General features: G+C 44.7%; 1 protein-coding gene across 2 annotated transcripts in view; it reads left to right on the forward strand.

Moving 5' to 3' along the window:
* LOC109521504 (protein 4.1-like) overlaps positions 1 to 13,273 on the forward strand; it is a 49,649-nt gene that overhangs the window by 12,033 nt on the left and 24,343 nt on the right. For both annotated transcript variants that reach the window (XM_019879338.1, XM_019879339.1), the window contains exons 3-5: positions 8,289 to 8,398; positions 8,707 to 8,874; positions 12,234 to 12,338. In XM_019879338.1, coding sequence (XP_019734897.1) covers positions 8,360 to 8,398; positions 8,707 to 8,874; positions 12,234 to 12,338 — 312 coding nt within the window. In that variant the 5' untranslated portion in view covers positions 8,289 to 8,359. The remainder of the gene's footprint in view (positions 1 to 8,288; positions 8,399 to 8,706; positions 8,875 to 12,233; positions 12,339 to 13,273) is intronic.

Raw genomic sequence — 13,273 nt, forward strand, 5'->3', positions numbered from 1 at the left:
ATGTCAGAGAGAAAACACACACACACACACACACACACACACACACACACACACACACACACACACACAAATGCACAAATAGGTGAGGTTTTCAACAAACAAATAAATGATTGAATGAATGAATAAATAATGCACCGGCGTTTGAGAATAGGGCAGCACGGTGGACGACAGGTTAGCACGTCCGCCTCACAGTGCAGCGGTGCAGAGTTTGATTCCGGCTGTGGCCTCATTGCGTGGATGGAGTGTGCATGTTGTCCCCGTGCCTGCGTGGCTTTTCTCCAGGTACTCCGGTTTCCTCTCACATTCCAAAACCATGCACGGCAGGTTAATGGAGCACTCTAGTCTAAATTGTCCCAAGGTTTGATTGGGAGGGCGAATGGTTGTTCATCTATGTGTGCCCTGTGATTGGCCGGCGACCAATCGAGGGTGTCCCCCGCCTACTGCCCGAGGACAGCTGGGATAGGCTCCGGCACGCCTGCGACCCTCGCGAAGAGAGGCGTGTTAGAAAGTGGCCGGATGGATGTTTGAGGAATCAGTCTGATCTTTTTTTAGCCCAGAATAGTCAAGACAAGGGACTCCTCATCAAAACAGCAGATACTAAATGCACAAAATGTCCATTTCTTTTTTTCGAGATGTCAACAATTTCCCCAGTTCAAATCACTTTTCGCTGACGCATAATAAGATACGTTAACAAAAGTGTCAACAAAACTCCCATGGGATTGAATTGTTCTCTCCTCAGTGGATTAAACTTGACTTGTTGATTCGGGGCTTTTTTTCTTCTCTCTCCATTTGCAGCTCTGTCCCCCAACAGACTGAAGTGTTGATGTGTCTTTGTCATCCTTGGCTTGTAATTATCTTTGCCCCGTCAAGTTGACCTGAAGAAGGGAGAGCATTTTACTTCAGTTCTCGAGCGTTAGCGGCCACGGGACCGTCGAGTGGAAAACCGAACGTGAAGGATTCTCGAATGATGTTGTTGTCACGTGTTTGTTTACGTTTTGGTGCTATGCCATCATCATTCCGTGTTACACTTTCATACTTTTCACATTTCATCGTTTGGAGTGAAGAAACATTTTTGACAGCTCTCAAATCGTTTGTGATTAAACTTCACTTGTGGATATTTTATGTGTGAAGATGAAGAGTGCGCGTCAAGCGACCTTGATTGGTGGCGGAGGAAGAAAGCCACTTTTGTTTGTGCGCACTTGAGTTACCTTTCAGTTTTCCATCCAGGCGAGGATGAAATGTTCATGGATTTGCAAATGTGGATGAGTTGTGACTTGATTCATTAATTTTCTACATACCTGTGGCTAAATTTTCAAAGCATCACTGGGAGTCTTTTTTTTTCCTAAGATGGATGCACGACTTAATGGGCTTTCATGTCATTATACAGCGTTGTGAAAGCATCTCCAATGCATCGTAACTTCCGAAGCTGCAGTGAATTTTCGTTCTTTTGCCTTTCAATATTCGGATATATTTTTTTTTCACCTGAGCCCCCTTCAACCTTCACCGGCCGTGATTCTTGTATTGATGTGAGGGGGGGCTGACTGAGAGGGGACATTGAATAAACAGGGTGAGCGCGTAATAGCCGTCCCTTCTGTTTAGCCATCGAAAGAGGCGCCGGTGAATGTCACAAGCAGAAGCCAAGATCAATGTCGGCTTTTTTTTCTGGATGTCTTTTGTGTCACCGTTAATATTTGCTCAGAGAATGTCAACCTATCATATTGGGCATTCATTCATGAAAAGTCGTGTCACTGGTGTTCAGTCAATGTCTCCAAAACAAAAGATGCCGCAGTCAAGAAAGCATTTCAGATGCCAGCAACGATCAAGGGCACCTCGACTGTGCTCGGGGAAGCAGACTTGCATCCCTCCAGCCAAGTCGTTATCATTTCTGTGTTGACCGTCCAAAGATAAAAGTAGGACAAAGTCACTCCTTTGAGTTTTTTTTTTTTAGTTTTTGTTAAGAGCCATCCATTTTTTCCCCTTTGCATCGGGAGACAAAATTGGACTTAGAGGTGAGCGTCAGAGCGTCACAGCCCCTCGAATGAAGTGGGAAAAAAAAAATCATAACCACAGTTACGATACATTTCCAGTCGTTTACTGAACCGGTCAATCACACACATACAAAATGAAAACACCGACAAGGAGCGCGTCTGCCCCGTGGCTTGCACGACGCCTGTTTCATTTGAATCTCAGCTAAGGCAATTCTGCGAGGAGGCGTCTTCCTTGTTTTATACATCCTTAAACTTCACGTTCCATGGCTGGATTTTTATATTTCATGACGTTGAATTTACAACACTGCAACACTTGCTATCATGTCTATCAAGTGCTTGTTATTCTCTTGCCCTCTGCGGCGGTGACGCATCCGCTTTATATAATATTCAGTACGTGCAACCGTGGATGTAAGTCTTAGCTAATTTGTTTTTCTTCAGGCCACAAACTGGTTGCGACTCAATTGACAGAGTGACTGCAGTTTGTTTGCCTCAGATGAGTCCACACTGGATTCACCCACAATGAGTTCCGGAATTGTGTTTGGCTGCAAAGGGACAGACTTGCTGCTCCTCACTTCTTTTTTCACCGCCCTTCATACCGGACTTGTTGCAAATTACATGCCACGCAGGGAAAGATGTCAAGCCGTTTGACTGAGAGCACACTGTTTACTGCCTTGTAAAACAGAACACACACACACACACACGCCCATAAGTGGGAGGACAGAAGTGACTGGATAGAAACACAAGGTAGTGTGTGTGTGTGTGTGTGTGTGTGTGTGTGTGTGTGTGTGTGTGTGTGTGTGTGTGTGTCTCCAAGTGTAATTTGTAGCAACATGGTCGTGCAATTCCAAGTCCGTGGGCTGCATGTGGGTTACTTTTCCATGGTGGACAAGCTGTGTTTTCCTTGGTGTCTCTGTTTGTGTCTTTGAATTCTGGAGCAACTTCCCATTACCAAACTGCATGTTTCCCTTCCTGCCATGGATCAATCTCTCTCTCTCTCCCTCTCCCTCTCTCTCTCTCTCTCTCTCTCTCTCTCTCTCTCTCTCTCTCTCTCTCTCTGAATCTCTCTCTCTGAATTTTAATGCGATGAGTGATGCATTTGTTGTTGCCCTTCCTTGCAAGGCGTAATGTTTTGCCAGAGGCTCTGAAGCGATCTTCGACAAAGATCCAAAAATGCTTTTTAACCAACCGTGAAATGCAGCAGAAGCACGTCTGAGCCCTCTCTGCAACAAAAGATGATCACACTGATTTCAATCGGTTTGAGGTTCCTATCAATTGCTGTTTAAAAAAAAAAAAAAAAAAATTATAATAAATATATATATATGTATGTGTGCGCACACATTCGGTGTTTGCAGCCAGCTAAGTGGCACTTTCTATTTGCCTTCATTTTATCATGACGCAAGTAATCAGCGACAAAATGTGTCCGATTCTTCAGAAGGAAGCACTCGCCACTTTCTCAACATCCCCTGTATCTGAACGCTAAGTACACTGAATAAGATCTTGATCTCATAATTAGTCTTCACCTCACATTTTGTAATCACGAGAGAGCGTCTCACTGTGATTGCTGCGGAGCCGGCTGAGATGTACACTCGCCTGCATCATCCGCGTCCTTATTATTCGACATTGCAGCAGGCAAAGGAACAAGAAGATAAAACCTCCTTTGTCTTCATCGGCACTTGATATCTGCATTTTGTGTTGTTCATGTAAAGCAGTTTAGCTTCTGTCTATCGGAGGGGTCCGGTGAAGGTGATGTAAGGTGAAGGGTCCCCTTAGCACCCTAATGGCAAAACCTCCTCACAGAGAGACATTGATGAGCGCACACGCCTTCCTTCTGCAGCTGCGTTCTCTTGCACGGTTCTGTGGCCCCCGTTGGCGGCCAGTGCCATATGGTGTGGCTGTGAGCCACGCTGTCCCGCTCCAATCGGGCCATGACAATGACTCAGGGTGATGCCGAAGGCGCCGTTGGAATGCTACTTGGTGTTTCGGGGAAGTCATCTCATGCTTGCGGCTCAGTCCAGTTGGTCGCAATGCAATGTGTGGCGCCCTGTTTCTGTCCTCGCGCCATCGTCGTCCTGTGATATTTTGCACGCATGTGGAGGAGCGTTAAATAGCAACGGAGAGCGGCGTGAAAAAGCACCGCGGCGTCGGCAACGTATTCTGCCGTGTCCACGGGCTCTCTTTGGACCGTGAACAAGATTAGGACCAGAGTGTGTGACAAGCCAATACAACAAAATACAGCTCCCCACTCTGAGAATGTGTGCCACCTGATTGCTGTTTGGCTCGATAAATAAAGTTGAGTGATGATATGACGACATGTCACCTGATTGATCCGTGAAATATGATGTCATACTTTCATTTCATTTCATTTGTTTTTGTTGGTCAGAAAATGTTGGAATGAACAGAGTACCCTTTTCAAGCTATTTTTGTTGGTCAGAAATGAAAATATTCAAAGATATCCCAGATGTAATTCAGCTTTGCTCGGATTGGGTCTCAGTTTTCCTCAATTTGATGGTTTAAAAAAAGCTTTGGAGTTCTTGATATGTGGGTGTCTTGGAGCCTCTCTTCATTGTGTCGTCTCCGTTCGGATTCTGCATTCCCAGAATCGTGCTGTGTTTGGCACATTTGGTGGAGAATGGCGATGTCAAGTCAGCTGAAGCTTTTGGACACAAACGTCTTCGCAACCTTGACGGAACCCTGACAAATAATCAACATTCGCTACGTTGCCTTTACACTCACTGCAGAACCTTATTGACGGACTCTCAGCATGTTGCCGTACTAATCAACACAACTGACAACAAACTCTTTAATTAAGAACAGAACAGGTTACTGTTGGACGGAACCACGTCGCCCGGAACAACTACCTCAACGCTAACCAGTGCGTCGCTAACGGTCTGACGTTCTCTCTTTCTTCCACACTCCAGTCGCCTCCACCGCCTCCCTATAAAAAAAAAAAAAAAAAAAAAATGACAGAACTTGTAAACAAGCTCGCTACAGTGTTTTTCATGCAATTTCAATGCCAGTACACATACCGTAGTTCTCTTGCTAGCAGTAAACCTGTTCGCTCGGCCATGTACTTCCACACTTATCTCCACATTTGCTTTCTGTACAGTCTGGTTTTGTCTTCCCGTGCAAGCAAGCAAGCGTGCATGCACGATGCTCCCTCAAGTACAGTAAAATAGTAACTTATGTCTGGTTATGGAGCGGAACCCAAAAAAAGCATGTCGTCTCGAGCAAAACATGGGAAAAGGACTGCTGAAATTGACACAATGCCTGACTGAAACATTCTAATCCTCCAGTTGCATCATGGGAGGTAGTACCGAGAGTAACTCCAGGCGAGGCACTTATTGTGACGACGGGCAAGTGCACTCAGCAATTGTACAGTAATTAAACAGATAAAAGGAGTTTTTAAAGTATCAAAAAACAAACACTCGAGATAGGAGATTAGAATCAGAGATCAGAAAACACCCACACACACAAAAAAAAAATCAAAACCTAACAGTCCCGTTTGCATGAACGACGAGTGGCCAATTGTCTTGAACAAACAAGACGGCTCTGAAAACCGCAACTAAAATTGTTTTGAAAGAAAAGCAATCACCCCTCAACTGGTCTGTCAGTCAGAACTGTGTGTGGCCTCAATGAAGATTGGAGTGCCGGCTCTTACCAGTACGACAGCCTAATCGTCGATGTGCGCCGTATATGGCAAGCGATCAACTTGTTGGATGTGGCTTTGTACGGCGAGTCCTTGTCCCGATCACAAACTCCCTATTGATTTGCGCGATCTATTGTGCCATCGATCAGAAGAGCTGTCACATATCAGATAGAACCATTCTCGCTTTTTTAGGGAGTGTCAGAGGTATTTACAACCGCTTGAGTTGTTGAGAGTTTACTGCTCAGTAAAGTAGCTGCTTCCCGCTGGAGTATATTACAACTTCTCGAAAGGCCATGTGGGCCACTACTAAGCATCTTCCGTGGGCAGTGAATTTGCATTTGGAATCATGATACACTTTACGGCCACCATTTTTCATCATGCTGAAATTACCAGCGCTTGAAAACTGGCGATTTAAAAACCGGTCAGCGAACAGCGCATGTACTTGTCTCAACCGGTCCATAACACAAAAAAGGTTGGGGACCACTGCCTTACAGGCCCTGGGCCATCGGGCCGCCGTTAATGTCGGTCCCTGTGGCAACTATTTAACAACAGTTCACAATTTGTGTATGCAAAATTAGTAATGCAAAAATACACGGCTTCATAACAATTTCAGCAGTTGGACGTTCAACATTTGTAAGTTGGATCGGACTGTACATTAACCAAATTGCTTTAATTACAGTACAGGGCATCAGATCGGAAATAAAGAGCAAATCAGGGGTGTCGCTGATGGCGTGGCGGTACACTCGCCTGACGTGTGTGTGGGCATCGTGGGCTCGGTTCCCACTCGTGACGGTGTGAATGTGGGGGTGTATGGTTGTTCGTCTCTGTATGTGCCCTGCGACTCACTGGCGACCAGTTCAGCGGTTAGTCCGCCTTCCGGCCGAAGTCAGCTGGGAAAGGCTCCAGCAAACGCCCCGCGACACTCTTCAGGAGCAGCATTGTTGGAAATGGACGGATGGATCATCTCAGGGTAGTAACAGATGGTAGCTGCTCTGTTTGCCTCAACCTATCTGTATTTCCTCAGCTGTGATGCGGTGCTGAATGCCCCTCCAGCGTTGCTCAGTGAACAATGGCAATGTTTCTTGAGTGTCTCAACAGTAGCTCAATCCATTTCTTTTTGCTATTTCTTAAAAATACATTTTGGCCGGGATGAATTGTTCCCCACCTTCCCGCTTCAGTTTGTCTCTCCGTCTCTCCGCTGAGGAGAGCGATGATCAGGTGTGAGCAAAAAAAAAAAAAAAAGTGACTGTGCTGTGCTGTTACCATGGCGACGAATCCTCCGTGCCGAGCCAGTACTCTTCCACAGGCACGCATATGTGCATACTCCCTCTCCGATGCCTTCCCTATCTGCCTTCATTGACTAATGCGCACCCCTTAATTAAACTGGAAAGCCTGTTCTTATTCCGAAGGCGTTTCACATCTATCATATTGCTGTTGCTTCATAACACGCTGCTGGCAGCATTTGTAGGGGGGGGGGGGGCCCTCGAAAGATGCTCGATGTTGGGCCATGTCAGCGACACAACTGGAACGTGACATTAATGACACGTTGCTGTTTGGAAACCTCCGAATGGTGCCCCCGACAAGTAGGATTGATGTATAAAGGTACAACAAAATGAAGTGGGGGTGGTGTATATACAGACACACTTTTTGTTTTTGTTTTCTTGCCCCCTTCCTGATTTCTGTTTTTCTTCATCAATAATATTACTATCAGACAGATAACTGAAGTAAATGTAAAATGCTGTTTCAAAGGGCAGCTTTTATTTCTTCGTCAGAGCAAAACTATCCGACCCTATTTGAGAAAGTAATTGTTCCCTCAACCGAATAAATCAGGCATTTACTGTAAAGGGCGATGAGTCTATCGAATGGCCGATTTGGCTTGGAAATGAGCCAGATGGCCTTTTCAAGCTATTTGCGTTGGTCGAAATGGTCTGTGATTTTCAACAGGGGGTTTTCTCGTTTGTATTCAAGAAATTCAATTGTAAATAAGCTTGAGAAATGTCGAGAATTTGTGTCAGACATCATTTGATGATCAATAAACTACGGGCAAGTGTGTCGTTTCATGCTTTTCCTTCCCACGGTCTGCGCCCCAAAACTCGGACAGCCGTTGTACTTGCACTGGCGTTCACCAACAAAACAATCCACATCCACAGTGTCAAACCCAGTGTGGGGGATGTTGAGCAGTACAACGTAATGCACATCTTTATTTTTGTGTCTTGTACACAAAAATTCACACCCACAAGAAGAAATATCACATATGATATTCTAAACATGCAGTCAAGTTTGACTTCAGAAGATAATAGCAATTGGATTATTATTATTATTTTTTTTTTTGTGCAGCAGTGTGTGTTTTGTGTGTTAATATTTGTCAACTGTGGCCATGTGAAGCCCTTTTGAGACATGAGGGCGAAAAATAACCCAAATACATTTGACTTGACTTGATTTGAAATTGAAATTTTATGGAAAATGGATTCCGTTTTCATAAAATTTTAATTTCAATTGTAGGGAAGCAAGTTTCTTCCCCATGATTGTGTCTGCTGAGCATTCTTCTCAAACACCAACAACAAAGAAATCTGTTAGTATTTGTTCGACAACAATTTGCCATCATGCATCTCATTTTTGAAAATGTTTGTTATTTGTTTGTATCTTTGTTGAAGCCCCCGAGGTTTGTGCTGAGTGTCCAGGACAAGCCAGGAGTCCTCCCAGACAGCAGGGGGCAGTGGCAGACATGCAGGAGCCAATCTTGGATGGCAAGATGGCAAAACAGGTGGGATTACCCTCAAAGGGGAAAAAAACCCCCAAACCTCTTCTAATCACTTACGACATCAGTATGGAATGATACAAAAATTACCATGAGTCTTTTTCGACTGTCAATTTTTTTGTCGTCGCATTTTCTTGGAAACAAAACTTTTTCAAGCGAATGCCAACATGGAGCTACTCATTATACCCGCTTGATTTGTGGTTTTTCTGCTTGATATTTCCATTTTTCACAATAATAATAATTCAATATCGAATGTAATGTTTTACCCGTGTTGTGAGACTGACGATGTCTTTTCTTCACTTTTGTCACTAAAGGAGCAGAATTCCAAGCCTCTGGATGAACAGAGAGAAAACGATGACACATCTGAGAAGACGTCCCCGAATAAAAACCTCAAATCACCACAGAAAGGCTCCAAAAGACATAAAACGACACAATTTAAAGTCGGGCTGCTGGATTTGTCAGATTACAAAGGAGAAATCGAGGTAAGCGTCAGTGGAGCAAATCATGTCGAGAACACGTTTAGTATTTGGCAACTCAACTGTATTTACGGAATACTTTAAAACAACCACTGCCGGATACAAAGTGCTGTACATGGAGCAAAAATAATTCATACAACAACAGACAATAAATTAATAATAAAGACAGTAGAAAGCACAAAAACAGTCAAACTACAAATCAAGTCTCATGCTGAGTCAAAAGCCAAAGAATAAAAAATGAGTTTGAAGACGAGTTTGAAAGATGGGCAGCGAGGTGGCTTGCCGAATGCTCAGTGGGAGCTCATTCCAAAGAGAGGGAGCGGCAACGGAAAAGACTCCATTCCCTCTGAGCCTCCGCTTAGTTCTCGGTACCTCTAATAGGGTCTGGTCCGCAGACCTGAGCCACCAGGCAGACGCGAAGGAGCTCCGAGAGGTAAGGTGGGGCCAGGCCGTTTCAAGATTTGAAAACAAATAAAAGGATCTTCAAAAGAACTCTAAAATGAGCCAGTGAAATGATGCCAGAAAAGGAGTCATGTGCTCCCTCTTACGTGTACCAGTCAAGAGGTGAGCAGCGGCATTCTGGACCAACTGGAGATGCTTCATGGAGGATCGGCTGACTCCAAAGTCAAGGGCATTCCAGTCATCCAGCCGGCGTGTGACCAAAGCACGAATGACTGTTTCAAAGTGCTCTTGAGAAAGGAGAGGCTTGTCTTTAGCCAGCTGCCTAAAATGAAAGAAGCGCCAAATTTTTCAATTTCAAATCACTGTCCAGTTCTTTTGTCTTCTTTTCATGGCAATTCAAGAAATTTCGTGCCGTCTTCTATTTATTGGTCTGTGTGGGCAATTTATTGTTCTGTAGGAGCGGTAGTGGGCGGACGAGGGAATACAAGGGATGAGGACAAGCTGACAGCTCATCATTTTACATTTTGCCTTAACACACGATAAAACATCTCATCTTTGCGGATCGAAATTGTTGCCACGCATGCCTCTGTTGTTTTACTCCTGCAGCGTGTGAAATGACATTCATCACCTGCTGGGAAGGGAAGCTGAAGCCACCCACAGCAAGCGGTTCTGTGAATACACACGCACGCACACACACAAAAACATATCCACGTGAATTCTAGTTCAGACTGTTGATGAGTTGCTACAGTATGTCATGCTGCTACGAAGATAACGCCACCATTGCATAGTGGGAAAGATAAACAAGATCATGGATTACCGATAAAAGTGGCAAGACAAACCTGTACTGATTAGTCGATTGGATTAAATGAATGTGGCCCATTATTTTTCAAAAGCCTTGCCATGTGCATTCAACTGTCGTTTTTGCTCTTAGGCGAGTAAAGCACAAGCGTCGGGAATGCGACACCTTGGTCACCTTTTTCCTTCAGCGCAGTGAAAACATTCAGAAATTGCTTTTGGGTGCTGTCAACACATCAAGAATAGTTTGCAGCGTGCTTATGAATGCTTTTGTGTCTTGAGTGCTCTTTAGTCTTTTCCATTCCTCACAAGGGTGCGTATGGAGACTGAGGAGTGCAGTACTTTAATTGTAAAAAAAAAAAAACAAACAAAAACATCTATCTCACGATGACAAAGCTCCCTTGGACGTGACATTTCTGCGCTTGTTCTGAGTCATTTCAGCGCACTGTGACAACCCACCTTTTGCCAACGGCGCGCACAATCTCTTTGAGTGAGTGCACCTGCAATTTAGCGCCAATTATTTTGTCGTAAGTCGTTGACTTACTTAGTAAATGTCTTGTTAAATCGGGGCCTCAATGTTTAGCTCCTTCATTAATGACCTTCCTTCCTCACCACTTGCCCGCCTCTCGCAAACCCACCCGTCGAGCTGCTCTGAATACAAAAACAATTTGCTTGGCTGACTTGAGTAATGTGGGAGGAGTTACAACGCACACACGATTGTGTCAGTGTATTTGTTGTATGTGTTTATTGACTACTGCCATCACCAGACAAGATTAACCAAAATTTCCCCAAACATTGAGCTTCTTAAATGACATGTTTGTTGAAATGGGCTAAAATAGGACCCGGTTGGGAGGGTTGAAAAGAGAATCTGCCAATTGAGGACCCTTGGCTTGACCTCGAGTTCTCCCAATCTTAAATTCCCTGCTAATTAAGATGCATGGCTGATTATCTACATCCCACTTTGAAGGAACAGCGTGGTTGGAGGAAGTTGGTGTAGAACAGGGTTCTGAAATTTATATGGGGGAGTCGCTTGGAGAGCGTCTGTGTGTGACTGGGCCTCATCGAGTACCCCACAAATAAAGGGGTTCCAGTATTCGCAAAAAGTATAACCAATCCAATCTTCCCAATCTTGATTAAAAACAGTTCGGATAATGAATATGGTTCAGAACGTGAACAATATCGGTGATCTGGTTGACTCTTTCATCCCGCTCGTACTTTGCATACTCTTCCAGTTGAGTCAAGACGCCGGATTTCTTGAGCATCGCAACTTTCTCCGTGCATTTGAGACATTTCGGGGAGAAGCAACAACAACAACAACAGAAAAAAAACGTTCCGCCCCCTGTTTTTCTTGTAACCGTCTGATCTGGTCACCAAGCTTTCTCTTCACGGCAGGTTGTGAAAAGGACGTGACTGGCACTGGGCTGACAGAATTATGTTTGGTTTAAAGCTGTCATGAGCCTGACCTATGGTCACCTTGAAGTAATTACAAGCACAAAACAACAAAACACCCGGGGGCAGGGGCACTGCCCAATAGGTGGGGGCCACGACGACAGTCAAGTTTAATGTCAAGTCGAGGGCTGCAAGTTTGAGAGCCTCGCTCAGACACATTTAGCCTGTGCTTTGCATTGAGATGCATGTGCTAATTTCCACTCGCCTTTCAATCGGCACCCAGGTGACAGCATTTGCGTGTATATCATCTTCGCTGACCGCCAGAGGCGGCCCCTAACGGCACGCCATGTCTCAAGCGTTGCTCGCCGTCGTTTGAACGTTAACGCGTCATTATCGGCTCGCTATTTCGAGTGCTAGCAGTGAAATGTGAAGAATCGCTGCCTCACATTTACAATACATTGGTTGCCTTGGCAACACCATGATTCCCACGTACACTCGACGGACTGAATGATTTCTTCATTGCGGTGATCCCGAACCTGTGCGCCGTGGTACATGAATGTGCTGTTGAGAGATTATTAGGTGTGCCACAGGGTTAGGCCTAGGTTGATTGGGACACCAAGGTAGAATTTTTTATTATTATTTTTTTTTGAACCAAACTTGAACCTTCCGGATAAGTACGTTTGAAAGGCATCACCGCTGGACCACGGTGCTGCCCTTGCTCACATATTGGAGGACATCTGTTCTGTTTGCGCTGACATTTGAAACATTTGTCATTGCAGAAACACTCGAAAGGACAGACGCTGATCGACATGGTGTGTGAGCACCTCAACTTGTTGGAGAAGGACTACTTTGGGTTAACCTTTGCAGACACAGACACCCAAAAGGTCAGAGAATTACTCACCACAGTATTGTCGGAGGCCATTTGAATGCATAAACATCAACAAGGCAATCAGTATTCCTCTCGCTTCTTGGCTGAGTTAACTCTCGCCACTGTGCACTCTCCATCGTTTAGGGATGAATGGAAAATGTAAATGCTGCGTCAGAATCCGGGGCCATTTCTGAAAATGTGCGCAGCTGGCGTCAAGATGAAAATGCTTCATTGAACATTTGCAAGATGTTTAAATTTTGCTAAACAAATGGAGCCAAGTCATCCAAATATGTTTTTGCCGGGTGAACTTAGAGTGACGAAACCGAGACCTACAGAAAGGAAAATCAAAAATGATTGGACCATGTGATCACTGCACCATCCAGGAAAATGGAAGACAACAAAGTTAGTCCACCTTCCGTAGCTAAATAGGTTCCAGTCAACGTCGCTTACAAGGAGGAGTAATAAGCAAATGTTGCTGAGAGATGTTGTAAGACTGAACAAATAAGATCAATACCAAAGACAATTCAGCCCCAAAAAAAACAAATGAAAAATGAAAATAATATCACTGCTCGCTGTAGTGTTCATCTGCGAGATCACATCTAGGGCTCAACTTTCATGCGAAGAGCAGACTGAATCTGTGCAGGGGCAGGTTAGACTGAGTGTTGATATTTTTGCAGAATTGTGCAAGCGGGCGCAGAATGGCGCATTTAAAAAAAGGGTGTTTCGTGCTGTTGTGGGTGTGAACACAGCCGACTTGATTCACCACCAATCCGAGGGACTCCTTTTATTCCTTTCAAATGGGGATTGTACTTGACATGGCGGAAAATAAACGGATTTGTTCGAGTGGAGGCCCACAACGTATTAATGAGCATGCACAGAGCTGGCCTCCTCTCATAAAATTACATAACCGTCACCGCGGCGAGCTGAGGGAGCCTTGCTGTCTGATCATGT

This window comes from Hippocampus comes, unplaced genomic scaffold (assembly GCF_001891065.2).
Source record: "Hippocampus comes isolate QL1 unplaced genomic scaffold, H_comes_QL1_v1.1 scaffold44, whole genome shotgun sequence".
Taxonomy (NCBI): Eukaryota; Metazoa; Chordata; class Actinopteri; order Syngnathiformes; family Syngnathidae; genus Hippocampus; species Hippocampus comes.